The sequence below is a fragment of the Amblyraja radiata genome, chromosome 6 (assembly GCF_010909765.2).
Source record: "Amblyraja radiata isolate CabotCenter1 chromosome 6, sAmbRad1.1.pri, whole genome shotgun sequence".
Taxonomy (NCBI): Eukaryota; Metazoa; Chordata; class Chondrichthyes; order Rajiformes; family Rajidae; genus Amblyraja; species Amblyraja radiata.
The window spans coordinates 39,361,621-39,381,181 of NC_045961.1; the positions used below are offsets into that span (position 1 = coordinate 39,361,621).

Sequence of the window (19,561 nt, forward strand, 5' to 3'; positions counted from 1 at the left end):
ACACTTCACGCTTCCTTGGCAAGGCCGCCAGCATATTCAAGGAACAGTCTCAACCCAGTCACTCCCTATTCTCCCCTCTCCCATCAGGCAGGAGATACAGGTTTGAAAACACATACCTGCAGATTCAGGGACAGTTTCTTCCCAGCTGTTATCAGGCAACTGAATGGTGCTCTCATCAGCTAGAGTGTGGTCCTGACCTCCCATCTACATTATTGGAGACCTTTGAACTTTTGTTAATCGGACTTAATCAACCTCAATGTCCTATCCTTGCACTAAATGTTCTACCCATTATCCTTTATCTTTGCGCTTTGGACGGCTTGATTGTATTCATGTACATAGTCTTTTTTTATGACTGGACAGCAGGCAAACAAAAGCTTTTCACCACATCTCAGTACACATGACAATAATAAACAAACAGTAACTTCTCCACACTTGTATTACTCTTTATTCTGTGCAGGCACCTGACTCAAGGCCTGACCCGCAGCAAAGCCTTAAAGCATTTGAAGTGCTCACTGGCAGCCGATCGCCTTCTTCTTCATCTCAGACCTCACGCAAATCATCTCGTACCTCGATGTCAGAATCTGCATGTACGTATTATTTTTCTTCTGTTATTTGGAAAGCCTTGTGGGTAACTGTAATCAAATCTATAACATGCATCAAAACAATAGATTTTAATTTTTTTCATTAATTATTAAAGTGAAATATTAATATAATCTTCTTTAGAAACTTGCTACAAAATCAGATCACAAAGCAATTTATTTCAGCAACACCTGCTTCAAATTTGACATAGCAGAGTGAAGTGTGATGCAACCATTTCCAGCTAATTTTCCATCACTCTAGAAAGTGGACTGGTTGATTGGTGTTTTGGTGTATTAAACATATAACAAAATAACTCAGTTCCCATGTTACACTTGTAAAGTAGTGCATGAGAAATTTGACTGTGGTGCTTGGTAACGACAATTCTTGATTAGTGCAGGTGGCAGAGGTTATGGGGAGAAGGCAGGAGAATAGGGTTAGGAGGGAAAGACAGATCAGCCATGATTGAACGGCAGAGTAGACTTGATGGGCCAAATGGCCTAATTCTACTCCTATCACTTATGACCTTATGAATTGTTGGGCACTTCTGGGTTATCATAAGGTGGTGTCAGGTTGGGATCCCACTACATTAAGCCCAGTATAAATTCCATACCCCCTCTACATTGATCTCCCATCACCTGGTCTGACACTCCCCGTAATTGTCCATGATCTCCCAACACTCTGACCAATATCCCCAGGTTGTGTCCTTCTCTGGACCCAATCCCCGATCAGTTCTGGACCTGACTTGGGCCTGGATATCCCCAGCTGCATCAGTCCAGGCCACAACCCATTAACTCTCCAATTCCCACACAAGGATCTACCCCTCACCAGTGGTCCTAATCGCAGCAACCAATGCTGCCTTCTGCCCTGAGTCTTAGACTACAAGTGCTGCCGAAACCTGTGGCAGCAGGCAAATGTTCATGACAGTGATTGGTGTCCTGAAGTTAACACCATCTAGCTAGGTCGGTGAGGGCGCTGCAAGCCGGCGCCCTGTCAGTAGCGTGTCCGTTCTTTTCTACTTTTTTTGTTATTTTAGTATGTTTTAAAGTATGTTTTTTATGTTCCTCTGTGCGTTTTGTGTGGGGGGTGGTGTGGGGGGGTAAGGGGGAAACCACTTTGGTCGCCTCCTCCATGGAGAGGCGACTTTTTTCAGGTAGCCTCCCCCGTGGCCTAACAACAAGGATCGGCGCGGCCTGGGGCTTTAGCGGCGGGCGCAGCGTGGACTCTCGGTGTGGAGCGGGCGAGCCCTCGCTGGGGCTCGCTGGAGGGGAGCGCTCCGTTTCGCTGGCCCGCGGCAGCCGGCAGCCGGCAGCCTGAAGCCGCGGTCTGCACAGCTCCAGCTGGCGCGGCGTCTACAGCCCGGGATCACACGTTGGGGACCCGGGGGAAGAAGAATCTCCGAATGCCGGCCCACGGCCAACTTGTACCGCGGGCGCGGTGGCGACTTACCATCAGGAGTGGGGTCCCTCGCCAGGGATCCCTGGAGAGGAGCTCCAGACCACCGGCCCTGCAGTCTGCGGTGCTTCTGGCTGCGGTGCGAACTTTAAATCTTCGACCGCCGGCCTGCGGCTAACACCAGCCTGAAGCCGCGGTCTCCGGTGTGCCGATCCTGGACTTACCTTGACTTTTACCTTGTCCTTTTACCATCTGGACACCCACAGCGATGGCTGTGGAGGGTTGAGGTCCCGACCACGGGGGAAAATGGAGGAGGACTGGCCAATTTCTGTGCCTTCCACCACAGTGATTAATGCTGTGGTGGATGTTTGTGTTACATTTTTATTGTGTTTGTGTGTTCTTTATCATTGTACCGTTGCTGACAAATTCATTTCACTTGCACTTTATGTGCAATGACGAATAAAACTGATTGATTGATTGATCCTTTAGAATGCACTTGAATCACTGGGCTCTGTGAGTATTGTGATTGCTCACAATTTAACTGTGTTGTCTATCTCTTTTCTCAGCAACACAGAGCAAAGGGCTGTCAGAGCCTAGTGCAATGTCTGCACTCCTGCAGACGCCACCAGCAGTGCAACACGATCCAGGAATACTGCAACACTCCACCGTCACTGACCAGGTGGGTTTTGCCATTATTTTGTAGCGTTTATGGCATTTGATGCTTTAGTGCTATTACAAAACATAAAATGGTAATAAAAACAAACACACAAAAAGCTGGAAACACTCAGCTGGTCAATCAGCATCAGTGGGGAGAGAGTTGATGCTTTGGTAAAGGACTCTCCATAATAAATGATTTAGCTTGATGTGCTGAGTGCTTTCGTCATTTAATTTCCTCTTTCTTCATCTTTAGCTCTCTCTTTCCTTCTCTCAATCTCACCTTTTATTTTTTAAATGATTGTACATGGAAATAAATATTCTGTTTTGTTTCCTGGTTTAGCTCTGCGTGCTTCAGTGAGGATTCTCCAATCTAGTCGGTTGACAGAGGTTTCCAATATCCAGTGGAAGGCACCAGACTAGACATTGGATGACACCCTGATTAGTCAGATGGGCTGCAGCAGATATACTGATTTGCTTGTGGACCAGCCACTTAAGACTGGGGCCTGACTATCTTCATTTGTACAGTCAATGATCTAAATTCTGTCATGTTGTCAGAAATGGGAATGATCACTGATTGCATAATATTCAATTCCATTCATGATTTGCATGCCATGATTGCATGCAGCAAGACCTAGGCAATAATCAGGAATGGGCCGATAAGTGAGGTCTCACACCTTGTGTTTTAATTTCTGGCCATTGTTCCAACCCTCCCACCCATGTGCACCCACCTAGCTTTGGTCTGCATCTTCTCTCTCCCAGCTTTCTTTCCCTCCCTACAATCAGTCTGAAAAAGGGTCACGAACTGAAACATCACCTATCTTTCTTTCGTTTTGTTCCTTGTCATGTTTTAGTTAATTTTGTTTTATTAAGTTGTGTATGTGTGTGGGTGGGGTGGGAGAAACATGCTTTGGTCTCTTCCTTCGGGGGATGCGACTTTTTCTTCGGTCGTATTCCCTGTCCCCGTCTCCGTCTGCGCCGAGGCCTAATGGCGGAGCTGGCGGCATCGGAGCTGTGGCGGCGACCGCGGCGGCGGAGACCCGACTCGGCCCTGGAGCTGTGGCGGTGGCAGCAGCAGCGGCAGCGGAGACCCGACACGGCCCCGAAGCTGTAGCGGCGGCAGCAGCAGCAGCGGAGACCCGACTCGGCCCTGGAGCTGTGGCGGTGGCAGCAGCAGCGGCAGCGGAGACCCGACTCGGCCCCGAAGCTGTGGCGGAGGCAGCGGCAGCAGCAGCGGAGACCCGACTCGGCCCCGAAGCTGTGGCTGAGGCAGCGGCAGCGGAGACCCGACACGGCCCCGAAGCTGTTGCGGTGGCAGCAGCAGCAGCAGCGGAGACCCGACTCGGCCCCGAAGCTGTAGCGGTGGCAGCAGCAGCAGCAGCGGAGACCCGACTCAGCCCCGAAGCTGTGGCGGCGGCAGCAGCAGCAGCGGAGACCCGACTCGGCCCCGAAGCTGTAGCGGTGGCAGCAGCAGCAGCAGCGGAGACCCGACTCAGCCCCGAAGCTGTAGCGGTGGCAGCGGCAGCAGCGGAGACCCGACTCGGCCCCGAAGCTGTAGCGGCGGCAGCAGCAGCAGCGGAGACCCGACTCGGCCCCGAAGCTGTAGCGGCGGCAGCAGCAGCAGCGGAGACCCGACTCGGCCCTGGAGCTGTAGTGGTGGCAGCAGCAGCAGCGGAGACCCGACTCGGCCCTGGAGCTGTGGCGGTGGCAGCAGCAGCGGCAGCGGAGACCCGACTCGGCCCCGAAGCTGTGGCGGAGGCAGCGGCAGCGGAGACCCGACTCGGCCCTGGAGCTGTGGCGATGGCAGCGGCAGCAGCAGCAGCAGCGGTGACCCGACTCGGCCCCGAAGCTGTAGCGGCGGCAGCAGCAGCAGCGGCGGAGACCCGACTCGGTCATGGAGCTGTGGCGGCGGCAGCGGCAGCAGCGGCGGAGACCCGACTCGGCCCCGAAGCTGTCGCGGAGGCGGCGGCAGCAGCGGCGGAGACCCGACTCGGCCCCGAAGCTGTGGCGGAGGCAGCGGCAGCGGAGACCCGACTCGGCCCTGGAGCTGTGGCGGTGGCAGCAGCAGCAGCGGAGACCCGACTCGGCCCCGAAGCAGCAGCGGCAGCAGAGACCCGACTCGGCCCCGAAGCTGTGGCGGAGGCAGCGACCACCCGCGGAGTTTGAACCGTCGCCTCGGTGCAGAGGGAGAACAAAGAGGGAAGAGACAGAGACTTTAAGATTTTGCCTTCCACCACAGTGAGGAGGTGTTTGGTGAACTCACTGTGGTGGATGTTAAATTTGTGTTGATTGTGTGTTTTTGTCATTTTTTAAATTATATGTATGACTGCAGGGAAACAAAATTTCGTTCAGACCGAAAGGTCTGAATGACAATAAACGAATCTAATCTAATCTAATCTAATCTAATCTAATCTAATCTATCCATGTTCTCCAGAGATGCTGCCTGGCCTGCTGATTTACTACAGCACTCTGTGTCCTTTTGTGTAAACCAGCATCTGTAGTTCCTTGTTTCTACAATTAATATTTGTTCCAAAAGAGTACCAGGCAGTGGCCATGTCCAATAGGAAATATTATATGACAATACAGTGATTGAGTCACCCTTATCCTGGCGGCCACTATTGCGGTTTACTAAAACAGATCAGAGGCTGGGTATCCAGCCAAGTGACATTCCTCCTAATAGCCCAAAGCTTTCCACCGTTTGCAAGTCAGGAGTATGATGAAATACTCTCTATTTACCAGCTTTATTATGTATGTGTGAGTTGCCAGAATTGTCTTATTTACCATCCAAAAAATCTGGCCACAGTGTTGTGCCATAAAAATGCAAATAATGTCCTTATTTTATTGTTATGTGCCCTGAGCTGAGAATTGTGCAGGTTTATTTCAGATTGCATTCATTATGTTGACACGTGTGTATTATCTATGGCACAATTCACTTACAAAATGGGGAAGAGATTATTTACAGTGAAATATTGAGATTACAAATCCAAACAACCATTGTTGTTTTTGTTTTAGCTCTTGCATTTTATTTTATTTTCTAGATAATTACTAGGTTTATTTCTGACAATAATGTTTCCACGCTCTTCCTGCAAAATATTGATATCTGGTGACACAAATTATCTTTACAGAAAATCCAACACTGTTTTTGATTAAACTGGTAGCTACCACAAAGCCATCTCTTGCTTTGTATTAAAAATCAGAATTATTTTAATCTAGATTGTTTTTAACATTGGATCCACCTCTTGATTTACTTTTGCAGCCATTATTGCCCCAGGCGACAGCAGTCTCTCAGCCTTCATCAATGACACAGGTTAGTAAGCTAATACACTTGATTTAATTGTATGAATGTATTTTCATTTCAGTGTACTTTTGTCCATAGGGTTCAACCACATTGATACACATGTCAAACAAGAATGAAATCACATATACACATGGCTTTAAATTAATTTCTTATTCTTTTTTATTTGAATCCTCACCTTGATCATGTTCCCTACTTGTGTGAGTAATTCCAAAGACCCTTTAGCCCACGAGGCCTGTGTTGATACCAAGTTAAACTAATCTCATTTTCCTGTACATGATCCATATCCCTCCATATCATCTGGTGTTCTCTCATGCAGAGCCACAAAAGTTTTTTTTAGATCCTATCTTGATATTAAGCAAATGGCTTGCCAGAGTAAATGGTAGTTATGAATGTGTATTTTCAACTTATTTCTGACTAGATTGAGAATTGTACTTGGTGACGTGGCTGCCTAACATAAAATGTATCAGATTTAATAATGAACATTTTCAAACAATATATATTGTTCAATGTCCCAGTTCTCAGCACAGTTTGATGTGATTCGATCGCTCAAGGGCCAGTTAGAGCAACGGACTCGTATTCTCCAAGCAAACATCACGTGGCAACAAGAAGAACTCCAAAAAATTCAGGAACAGCTGTGCATGGTGGATAGCTCAAGTTTACAGGTGAAAATGCGCACATTTTCATTATTTATGTAGTGAAATAAACGGTGCATTATTGGATCAGTGGTTTATTCTATATCTGCTTTACCTACTTCAAGGTCGAGTTTTTTGTTTGCATATTAGGAAAGAAAATAATAACATTATAGATAATATATCAGAACAGATTAGATTCAGTACGAAGGTTGGGTAAGGAGTTTCCTTTGAACTTCGCTATCCTACTGCTGTTAGAAAGGAGAAAGGTGAATGAATGGAAACTCCAAATGAAACATCCGTGAAGTTTATCCATGAGTTTCAGAGTAAGACCCTAACACCCTTTGTTCAGGAGTAACAAATGACTATTAGCCTGCTTTTGGCCCATATCCCTCACTGGGTGTATCACTCTGCTTTTCTTCAAACTAGTATCATGAATGTTTTACTTCTACTTGTGAACACTGATGGGGATATCATTTAACCTCTCAAATGAAAGGCAGTCATGAGTATCTCTAAGTGCAGCAACCTCTCAGTATAGGACTGGAGTATAGACATGAATGATGTGTGGAAACAAAAGCCCACAAACAGAAGCAAAGAAGCTTCTACTGATCAAGACTAAAAATTAATAAAATATGCATAATCCTTGAATTGGTAATTTCTCTTCCAGTTCTAGTTATTTTGAAGTTCAGATATGGAATTAAATGCTCATATGTTATTTTATCCTGTGGGCACACACTTTTGTGTGGAAACTAGTCCCATTTCTGACAGTTTATTTATTGCAGATCACACAAAAAGTCTGTTTGGCACATATTACCTCTGCTAAGCACCAGGTCCTATTGACAACCCTCCCATTGTGAATTTGGACTGTGCACTTCTGGATATGTTACATCTAAGCGCTGCTGATACTTTTCCAGTCATTCATGCACTATCGTCTCTGCTTTATCACTCGAAACTACTGCCACAATGTACAACCTACTCTATTATTAGTTCTAGTAAAATAGGAGCAAGTCTTGCAGCAAGTGGCAAATTAAAGGATCCATACTGTGACATTGTTGTCTGCAATGGTCTGAGATCTTAATGCTCTGTAGATTGCAGAAAACATATTGGGTTTCACAGTGTTCATTGTCGCTATGCATAACAGAAATACGTGCTACAATCTCCGCAGGGATAAACTTTGTGTTTCACAATGGCTTGGAGCAACTTGTGGTATTAGATTCTATCTGCGCTGATGATTGTAAAGTGGAACAGTGTAACGGGTGCATGATCCACACCTCACCCTACCCCGACCATCTCTTGCTTTCCCTCTCCTCAGTGGCAGTTTTTAATGCCACTATATTGTGTCTGCCTTGGAGATGCTTCTTTTGAGGCTGTGACTTATTCCCCCTGATTCCTTCCACAAGAAGCAGCAGCTGAGATCACTGTAGGCAACTGCCACCAGGAACTGAATGTTTGATCAGGCAATATTTTTAAGAATAGACACAAAATGCTGGAATAACTCAGCGGGACAGGCAGCATCTCTGGAAAGAAGAAATGAAGAAGGGTCTCGGACCCAAATGTCATGCATTCTTTCTCTGCAGAGTTGCTGCCTGTCCCGCTGAGTTACTCCAGCATTTTGTATCCATCTTCGGTTTAAACCAGCATCTGTAATTCCTTCTTACACAATATTTTTAAGGTATATTTTCCCAGTTTTTCAGAGGTTTTGCGGTGTAAGCACAGAAATATCCTTACCCCTCAAATTCAGCAGATAAGATTCAAACATTGTTAAGTTGAAAATACGATGTTTTATCTTGCTTTTATTCCTTTCAGTTATTCCTACAACAGCCAGTTTCAATCAATGTTGGTTCATTGCAACACCAAGAGTCACAACAGCAAAAACAGCAACAAATGGATGTTATGGTGCAAGACCAGGATCCTCATGATAAACAGATACAGGTACCAGTAATTAGATGTATTTGTAACAGATTCATATGGAAACAAGTAACAAAAGCTAAATTAGTAGCTTACCACTATAAAATGCTTGAAATGCATTACAAATCCATTAATTTTGTAAACTCCTCAAATTGGGAGGCTAACAACAGGCCTGAACAAAATAAGGATTTCCTCTCCACTCTGAGTGTAAAATTATAAAACTTCTCTGTACAAGCATGAGCAGGAAGAAAACCAAAAAAAATCCACATTAGTCTGAGGAAAGGTCTTGACCTGAAACGTCACCCATTCCTTCTCTACAGAGATGCTGCCTGTCCCGCTGAGTTACTCCAGCATTTTATGTCTACCTTGCATGTTAGTAAAAGTCATTAGAGAAGATTAGTACTGGTATTGTAAGAATGTGATGCCTCTTTTCTCAAGTGCATGCTCATGTCAGAGAAATTAAAGAGACTAGGAGACAATAAGATCCAATGATAATATCCTTAAAGATTCTGGTCATATCGTTGACTTCTTGAAGGACTGAGATTCAGGTATTGGGCAGAGTTGGAGTACATTGATACTACCTTGAGCTGGGAGAATTTTTATTTTTTGACATTGTCCCTGTGCACACGGCAATCTCCTGTCCCTAGAATTGCCACAGCAAAGAATGCAGCAATTAATTGATTGAGGTCAATTAATTGAGTCTGAGGAAGGGTCCCAACCCGAAATGTCACCTAGCCATGTTCTCCTGAGATGGTGCCTGACCCACTGAGCTACTCCAGCATTCTGTGTCTTCTTTTGTAAATCAGCATTTGCAGTTCCTTGTTTCCACTATTCTTCCAAGCTAATTAATTCTCCACTCAATTAAATTGAGGAGAGTTTCTCAGTCAGTCCCACCTTCTTTACCTCTTCTTCCTTATGGTCTTATCTCAGTTATGGATAATCCTATAATGGAAAGCATGCTTTAAAAGTTAACCAAAGTGACCGGTGCAATAACCTCACAGTGAACTTCCCATACACGATCACTCCGTTCCAAGTCGTTGCTGCAGCTGATTGGCATCCCCGACGTTTAGAGCTATATTCTAATGTCCTTGCATTCTGAGAAAATTACTACCACTTTACAAACGATTTATGTTGATGTTTCTACAGTGGAGCCAATGGAATGACTGTGGTAAAAAGTGCAAATTGATTTATTACAATACATAAGTACAAGATGGAAAAAAGGAACGGTAGGACAAAATGGGAAGAATCCTGCGTAGAGAATAAGACTGAGTTATCTGTTTTCAAGATGTAAATTTGAATGGAATGACTAGGCAAGTGAGCAGACTCAGCAATCTGGTAGACGTGCAGTGGTGTGAATTAATAAAAATATGGCATTGCAAGCTATGGAATTTCAGGAGATGCATGTTATGACGCACACTAATAATAGTATAACATTGATAAAGTTTTACATTAAATCTAGATTGTTCATTAAATAAATCATTTGGACTTTTAATTTTCTTATGGAATGAAGTTATATTCTGTATGCCTTAAAAATATCAATCTGGTCGGCTGGCGGCCAGATTGTGCTGATGGTTACTCAGGCAGGTTGGACGAGAATTGTTGGCCAGTTTAAAGTGTACATACCAGAGTGCATTATGGACTTCTATCACTGCGTTGCAGAAGTATGGAACGTCCTGGAGATCAGATATCAATCCATATAACCTTCTGCTCCATGCCTGGACTCACCACTTAACGTTATGCTCGTCACAGTTGGTATAGCAACAGTGACCCCATTCAATGGATTTGCCAGTTTTCATTATAAAGGAAAGATTATTTTTTTTAACTTCATAACTGTTAATATTATGTTTTCAATTAGTTGATATGATATAGTTGTGCTTTCAAATAAGTTATTCAAAAGTTTTTTTAATTTTTATAATTTGAAAGTATTTTCACTGTTTCTAGATTGTCGGAAAAGTCTTTCTGATATCATGAACTGCCAGTAAGCTATCTGGGAAGTCTAATGGTGGGGCATCAGTTTATGCTGTCTGAAGATAGACACAAAATGCTGGAGTAACTCAGTGGGTCAGGCAGCTTCTCTGGAGAAAACGAATAGACTGTGCTGACTGACTCCTGCTCATGTGCTCTCCATCACAGGGAGTGAGCCCCAAGGTGTTTGGGATCCAGATATGTGACCACGGGAATCTGATCCATCGGGTTAAACTGAATATTTGGAATTAAATGATCTCTTTTGGCAAGAAAACCAATGCTTCCAAATGTTTTTTACAGGATGTTAAAAGCATGCTTGGTGGACAGATCATACACACTCCCCTCTCCAACCAGTCATCTGGTAACCTGGCATTACACTTGAGCAGCCCCATGATGATCTCTCAGACTCCCACAATGACGCTCCAGAGAGATGGCACTGTTGGTCAATTAAGTCCCAACTTCAATCAAGATGGGCATTTAAGGTAAACACAATTGTTATTTTCTAGAATTACAATCAATGGACCACATATTTATAGAGATTTACAGCACAGAGTGAGAACTTTCATCCTTTCATTGCTAAAGAAATCTTTGACAAAGGTAAAATGGTCACTGCTGCCAATGATCAGCCACAATTGTGTTGAATGGTGGAGCAGGACAGTTGGCCTTCTCCTGCTCCTACTGTCCATGATTCTATTTCCAAGATGACCAAAATTGAAGCAATCTAGATTATTTTAACTCTTTGACCTTAACTAGTTACAGACTAGGTCAAAAATTTGTATGGGCTATTGTTTTTCATCATCTGCTTACATTTTTCAATAACAGCATTTACCCCATGCAAATTATTTTCTGTCAGCCTTTTTCTTCAGCGGTGGGTTGTGTTTTATAGGTCAGGTATAGACTTACTTTGACACAATAGATGAGAGCAGAACAAATCAATTATTTCCACACATTTAGCTGCATTGGCCTCCTGTCTTTTTTCTCACTGCTCCCCATTTTCCCAGTCATTTAGTAGTCCATGTTTGTGTCTGTGTGGATAATGTAGTGGCCAAAGTAGAGTTATCTTGTTTTTCCCATCATCAGATAATTAATTAGGCCCAAAGGAAATCACAGATGAAGTCTCATTAATTGCAACGTTGCGCAAACCTAACTAAAGCCGACCTAAATAATGCATATAATTATGAGCGAATAAATAATTATATATAAAACGATATATGTTTTTCTAAAATATATATTTGTATATATTTAAAAAATATATATAAAAACAAGGTGTGGTTAAAGTGGCTAAATATTTGACAATATCATTTTTTTCCACACAAACTAGCACGTTTGGCCCCTATTTGTAAGTTACAGTCTGGAAGTCACAGATTTTCAAGTACTCATCCATAAATCACAGAGTCAACAGGCCCTTCGGTCCAACTTGCCTATGCAAACCAAGATGTCCTATCTGCACTGGTCTCACCTGCTCGCATTTCACCCATCTCCCTCTAAACCTTTCCTATCTATATACCTCTCCAAATGTCTTTTATATGTTGTGCCTCAACTACCTCGTCTAACGGCTCTTTCCATATACCCACCATCCTATGTGGGAAAAGATTGCCACTCAGGTTCCAATTAAATCTTTCCCCTCTCTTCTTAAACCTATGTCCTTTGGTTCTTGGTTCCCCTTCTCTGGGTAAAAGACTCAAATGCGAGAAGGATCTCTGCTACCCATTCACAAAGTTTCATATCCCCACGACTCTTTGAGCCAGGACCCCTTGGCTCCAGACTCGGAAATTCAGCCCTTCAGCCAGTATTTGGACTATCTAAATATTGTTTTATCTAAACATAGGTTAAAGAGCCGAGTTCCAGAGATGCTTGGGGGAGAATTAATTGTCCATGTCATGCTGCATTTTGGACATTCTTACAAACCCCAGAAGGAGGGACCTTAAAGAGGGAAACCCTAAAATAAGCCTGACTAAAGGCAGATGTGATTCGATGATTTGCTACTCAAAACCAGGGTTACTAGGTACATAGCATGGAAACAGGCCCTTTGGCCCAATTTCTCTATGCCTATCAAGATGTCCCATCTACGCTGGTCCACCTGCCACGTTTGGTCCATATTCCCCTAAACCTTTCCTATCTACGTACCTGTCTGCCTGTCTTTTAAATGTTGATTTAGTACCTACCTGAACTACCATCGCTGGCAACTTGATGCATGTATCCGCCACCTTCTGTGTCAAATGCTTTATTATTTTTTTACACTTCTCTCCACTTTGTTAACCTATTGAAGAGTTATATTTTCAACTTGTTGATTTGGTTACAGAATAGTTCAAGAGAATAGTTGAAACAGATTTTTTTTCCTGCAACACTTGGTTCAGATTTAATTGCAGGATTAGATTTCAGCAAAAAGCATCAAGAGAGTTTTTTGAGAATCATGATTAAGTGCAATCCCAAGAGATTTTCTGCTGCCTGCACATTTGCTACCCAATGTGCCTTTTGCAAAATAAATTTAAACTGATTTGTTCAAATTCATGATATGATGCCATTTTCAGAAGCAGTTGGCATAGCAGAAGTCAATGGGATTTGTGTTGTTGCCTTTCAGTGTGTTCATTACGTCAGTTGACCTTCGTCAATGAAGAATTAATTGGTGCAGCTATCAATGCGGGACAAGAATGTTTAACTATACTTACAGCACATGTTATTTTTATTGCATTTTATCCTTGACATGGCAGTATTAAGCCCAGTTCACATTTTCTGCTAATTATTTACACAATGTGACTGCAATGCAACTGCAATGGTAATTGCAATGTATATCATAGACTCTTAACCAAAAAAAAAGCCATGCAAGAATAAACAATTGAAAATAAGATCTAAAAAGTTAATTTTGGAGTTGCATTCAAACAAGAATTGTGATTTTTCTATTTCTGACATAAAATCTGGGAAATCTCTCCATTACTGCTCTGCTTGAATTGTGTTAATATATTGATATTAAAACTCCAGACATTCTTGGCAGGGACTTTCTGTGCTAGATGTGAATGTCTGAAAACATGATTTTCATCCACATTTTACATATTAATGGGATATAACTACGGTGAAAATGTATTAAATTCTGACAAAAGGTCACAGATCTGATACGTTGAGTGTTTCTCTTTCCATAAAGGCTGCCTGACATGCAGAGCTTTTCTCAGCATTTTCTGTTATTGTTGAAAATCTACTCTGGTTTATCCTCGGCAATATAATTATACATAACATTTTAAAATTTAACTGCAGCGTGAGTGGACTAGCCTCTAATCTCAGTTTCACCAAACCTATTTTAGCTTGATCTCATAATTAATCAACCAGAGTTTCTATATGTGGATAGAATATTTGAGAATATGATGCATGTTTTCAACTATCAGTCTATTGTATTTGAAGTAGCAGCTAACTGGAAAAAAACATACTTAGGAAATGACTACAATATGGGAGCTATTATAACATTGTTTTCTGCTTAAAGAATGCTACTGAGTCAACCTATTCAACCAATGATGCCCATTACCTGCCACACAAGACAACCCATGGAGTTCGATACCACAGGACAACAAGCTAAGTATGTCAAATCTAAGTGCCATGGTTCCCATTGTGGCTAAACCTCTGTGACCTTTCATATGTGTCTGTCATCTGGATCAATAGACATTTGTCTAGGGCAAATGTGAACTCCAATATTTTTATAGAAACTTCTAATTTGATCTTGATTGCTCATATCTGTATGAAGGAGAAATTGATAGCTAATAATTTGGGCTTTGTAAAATCAAGATATGTTCAAGAAATATTTGAAATAGTAAGAAATTGTTGAAAGGGGTGGAGGAATGGGAAAAAAGGTCTTTAAAAGGATGGAAGACAGGAACGTGCATAAATGATGAATGATGATAATGCAAGGCACAGATAGATAAGTGTTGCACAGGAAAACAAAGAATAGCTGATGGATCAGACTCATTATCAAGTGTTTATTATCCAGAAATGGCTATGAGCTAACGGCTCAGTAACAGCCATCGTTTTGCCAATCAATTCAACGAATTGCGATCCATGACACTGGCAAGATTTCATCTTTAAATACTTAAAGTGATCTAGTCCATTACCTTACAATCTATTGATGTTGATATTTTTTCTTACAGGTACTCACAAAATTGTGAACAGGAGGTTCCACAAAATTTGTCAACACAGCCAGTGAGAAATAGTGTGCCAATAGTCTCCAATACTGTGCTTATGGGTCAAATAATAACAGCTCCAGGATTTTCTATACCACATTCATCCCTCTCTCAGCAAACTATGCAACTTCAACAACAGCAGCCGCAACACTACTTACAGGTAAATTATTAATGATCTTGTAGCTGAAACAAACCAAACTGTATCTGGGTTTAAAGGTTTGATGATCACAATAAGTTTGAATGCCTCTTTGCACCATACATAAGCTATTATTTACCTCTGAAGGAGACTATGAGTTCACGCTCGATTTCAAGATGTGAGCACATAATATTTCAGTGACCTTTTGTATCAAAGGATGTTTGGCAAAGGTTGTAAGCCCCTGCTAAGATTATCATACATTTTTTAATGCCCTACTTGTTTCCTTTCAATTGATTTCAACCAGCTTTTATTACCATTCTTCTCTTTTACACTTTAAAGATTTTTAAATTATTATTTACTATTTTATGTCTGCTATTTCTGAAGTGCTGTTCATTGCAACACATTCTGTTTTAAAGGGCAACGTTTCATATGCTTGTACAGTTGTACAATTATAAATTGGGTTAATTACACATCTGGTAATCAGGAATTTGTTTTAATCTATCAACAGACACAAACATCTGGCTCCCTGCAAGGTGAACAATCAGAACTGCTCTTACTCCCTTCCTATTCACAGCAACAGGATATTATGGGATACCATTCACAACCTCAGCAAAGACACCAGGTTCAGCACCTCTCTGAGTCATCAAACGTATAACTCACCTACCAGTCTATCAATGATGAAAAAAGATATACTTCAAACCCTGAATAAACACAATGTTTATTCTTTTGGTTTAACGAATCAGCAGCTAATGTGCTGAATTGTCATTGTTTTTGTGGTAAGGAAAGGTCCACCATGGATTTTAAGGCAACTGGTGGTCCAGCACCTCTTTTAATCCATACAAAATTACAAAAGCGCACTTGAAACCCCCCCCTTCCAGAAATCATCCCGAAAATGTGGCATTTAGGCCAGTTGAGGTGGCCAATCTCAACCTCATTAGGACTTCCGCGCCGATTGGCGGGATGAATTTTCCCCCTGCAGCAGGGGCTCTGGAAGTCCAGCCTGACCAAAGGTGGCAGATCCGTTCCCTTAGCTGACTTCCGTGACCGATTTTGAAGGCCAGTATCTCGGCACCTCAGCAGCCTAGGCAGACTGTTCCAGTACCATTGGACTCCGCTTGGAAGCTGTGACCTCTGTTGGTCTGGCAAAATGGATAATCCAGAAAGGCTCTGGAACCAAGGAGGCCGGAAAATTGGTGGTGGATTTGTAATTATAAAATATGTTAAAATATAAAGTTTCAAAACAGATCATAAGAACATACTTTTTAACTACATTTCTATTCCTTGAAAGTGGAATTAGAATGACACATTTGAAAGGTTCTTTCAGTTTTTAATTATGGGTCACAATGATATGTTTGATTGTTATCATTCAGTTTTGTTTTGATCATTTGAATACAAAGTGATTGCGTCCGCTGCATCTAATGCATTAAAACACAAGTGGCATTTTGAATTTGTAGAAATGATTATTGAGTTTGTTCCTCGGCTCACACGCATGGTCCAAGCATAAATAGTACAGTGGTTACATTTTCTACATATTGATGGTAATTTTATAACTGCAGCTGGAAAAGACTTTGCTTCTCATCAACACATTTCAGAAATCCAGGTCTCATCACTTGATTATTCAACAATGGGCAATGTGTACCAGCATTTCCAATATACAATCTTATTGGAATTTTGCAATCAAAATTGCAATAGCAGGAATTTGCTGCAGATATAGTTAGCTAGCCAGTAATTCCCCATGCCTTTTCTAAATTTTGTTAATGCATTGCAAATTTTAGTACGGGAGAATTCAAGCCTTGTGAGAAAAATATACCCTGTGCACAAGCTTAGCTTTTATGTTTGCAATGTAACCCTGTTCGTGTTATGTATTGAACATATCTTTTACAATTTCCTGTGGTAAATAACAAAGTTAGTACATTTAAGGAACATACTTTGGCCAAATTCTTTCAGCCCTGTGGGATGTTTTCATTTTGTTAATGTAACAACTAATAATTAAAAAGCATCAATTCTACAACACTGGACATTAAAAAAAAAAAACTTTGTGCTGTATGATTTTCAGAAACATACACTTTTTCTGATTTGTATGTTTTGTTAATGCTGTATTTGTTAAATAAAATTCTCTAAGTAAAATGTGAGAAAGGAATTGTCTGCAGACAGATAATGTAATATATGTTATTTCTGTATAAATGATTCTTTGAAAGTGGATTTTAGTCTAATTTTGTATAAAATGCATAAAATCATTTCATTTTTGTCTGAGATCATTTTGTAATAAATAGTAATAGTTTATAAAGACACAAAAAAGACAGCGGTATAAATCAATTCTGTATACTGGGATGTAATGTTAAAATTGTACAAGGCATTGGTGAGGCCAATTCTGGAGTATGGTGTACAATTTTGGTCGCCCAATTATAGGAAGGATGTCAACAAAATAGAGAGAGTACAGAGGAGATTTACTAGAATGTTGCCTGGGTTTCAACAACTAAGTTACAGAGAAAGGTTGAATAAGTTAGGTCTTTATTCTCTGGAGCGCAGAAGGTTAAGGGGGGACTTGATAGAGGTCTTTAAAATGATGAGAGGGATAGACAGAGTTGATGTGGACAAGCTTTTCCCTTTGAGAATAGGGAAGATTCAAACAAGAGGACATGACTTCAGAATTAAGGGACAGAAGTTTAGGGGTAACATGAGGGGGAACTTCTTTACTCAGAGAGTGGTAGCGGTGTGGAATGAGCTTCCAGTGGAAGTGGTGGAGGCAGGTTCGTTGGTATCATTTAAAAATAAATTGGATAGGCATATGGATGAGAAGGGAATGGAGGGTTATGGTATGAGTGCAGGCAGGTGGGGCTAAGGGAAAATAATTGTTCGGCATGGACTTGTAGGGCCGAGATGGCCTGTTTCCGTGCTGTAATTGTTATATGGTTATATGGTTAGTGAACTTGCATTTCCTGTACGTTTAAGTTATTCTTAAAATTGCACAAACCAGATAACTTGACCCAAAATGGCTTTGTGATTTGTCCATGTTATGAATACAATTACAAGATAATCGTATCCTCCCCTCCCTCCCTCTCTCCAAGTTACAAATATAGTCAATCAAGCAGGATCCCTCTATGGCATTGATGTGCAGAGGGATCATGGGGTCCAGGTTTGCAGCCCCCTGAAAGTAGCAACGTAAGTAGATAAAGTGGTAAAGAAGGTGTATGATATGTTTGCCTTCATTGGTCGGGGCACTGAGCATAAAAGTCAGGAAGTCATGATGCTGTTATTTACGGCTTTGGTGCTGCCGTATTTGGAATATTAAATGCAGTTCAGGTCTCCCATTACAGGAGGGATATGGAAGTTTGGGAGGCTGCAGAAGAGGTTTACGAGAATGCTGCCTGTATTAGAGGGTATTAATTACAAGAAGAGGTTGGACAAACTGGGATCGTTTTCTTTAGAACACTGGAGGTTGAGGGGAGATATGATAGCATTTTCAATTATGAGATGCATAGATAGGATAGACAGTCAAAACTTTTTTCCTATGGCGGAAATGTCAAAGACTAGTGGGCACAGCTTTAAAGTAAGAGAGACAACATTTAAAGGAAATGTTGGGAGGGGTCGTTTTTTTTACACAGAAGGTGGTGGGATTCTGAAACGCACTGCCGGGGGTAGTGATGGAGGCAGATATGATTATGGTGTTTATGAGGCTTTTAGATAGGCACATGGATATGCAGGGAATGGAGGGATACAAGACACTCCCTTAGCCAATTATGTTTTTGGAACAGGACCCTTCTTTAGACTGACTACAGATGAAGTCCAGAGACACAGGAAATTGCAAACACTGGAATCTTAATGAAAGCACTAAGTCCTGGAGTAATTCAACAGGTCAGACAACATCAGTGGAGGAATGAACAGGCGATTCCCTACAGATGCAGCATGTCTGAAGAAGAGTCCCTTCCTGAAACATAGCCTGATGATCTCCCTCCACAGAAGCTGCTCGAGACCTTCAGTTCCTCCAGCACTGTGTTTTGATCAAGGTTCCAGTGTCTGGTGTGCCCAGCCACAGAACCCTCTCCATCCGGATATTTTTTATTTATTGTTTATGAAATGCAACATCAAGTTTCTCAAAAGACCAGCTTCTGGAGGAACTCAGCGGGTCAGGTAGCATTCGTTGTGGGTGAAAGAGAAGGCCTATCTGAAGGCCCAAAATGCCGCCTGTCCATTCCCTCCATAAATGTTGCCAGACCAGCCAAGCTCCTTCAGCACTTTGCCTTCTATGCAGGATTTCGGGATCTCCTGTTCATTGTGTCTGCACTTCACTGGTCCACTGCAAAATCTCTTCAAGTTAAGCCTGCTATGGAGGTTCTCTTCCTCTCTCCATTCCTTCTCTCAAGAGATGCTGCCTGTCCCGCTGAATTACTCCAGCATTTTGTGTCTATCTTCAGTTTAAACCAGCATCTGCAGTTCCTTCCTACACAAAACCCTCACCTGTATCCACTCAGGGACCCCAACAAACAGGTTCTCCAGAGATTCCAGCAATAATAGACGTAAAAAGAGTTCAGCCCTTTCTTCTTTGATAAATCAGCATCTGCAGTTCATTGCATTTCCACCGATCACTCATTAGGCTTTATCCCGTCCCCACCAGTCTTCCAGCTTTCTCACCCCTTACTACAATCAGTCAGAAGAAGGGTCCCGACCCGATGCATAAAATGCTGGAGTAACTCAGCATGATAGGTATTATCTCTCGAGAAAATTTAGTGTCGCTGTTGTACTTAGTAGTGTCATCTTTTTGTACATAGCACAAATGCCACTTGTTTTATTGTCATATATCTAGAAATAATGAATTTTTTACATCAGCAGCTCAACA

The 19,561-nt window shown here is 42.0% G+C and overlaps 1 protein-coding gene across 1 annotated transcript in view; it reads left to right on the forward strand.

The window, feature by feature from the left end:
* Positions 1–16,961, forward strand: part of npas2 (neuronal PAS domain protein 2) — a 70,285-nt gene extending 53,324 nt beyond the window's left edge. Inside the window, exons 13-21 of the mRNA XM_033022572.1 lie at positions 458–587; positions 2,538–2,650; positions 5,882–5,932; positions 6,439–6,585; positions 8,359–8,484; positions 10,726–10,907; positions 13,898–13,990; positions 14,556–14,748; positions 15,233–16,961. Of these exons, the coding sequence (XP_032878463.1) occupies positions 458–587; positions 2,538–2,650; positions 5,882–5,932; positions 6,439–6,585; positions 8,359–8,484; positions 10,726–10,907; positions 13,898–13,990; positions 14,556–14,748; positions 15,233–15,379 (1,182 nt within the window). The 3' untranslated portion in view covers positions 15,380–16,961. The remainder of the gene's footprint in view (positions 1–457; positions 588–2,537; positions 2,651–5,881; positions 5,933–6,438; positions 6,586–8,358; positions 8,485–10,725; positions 10,908–13,897; positions 13,991–14,555; positions 14,749–15,232) is intronic.
* Positions 16,962–19,561: the final 2,600 nt, after the last annotated feature.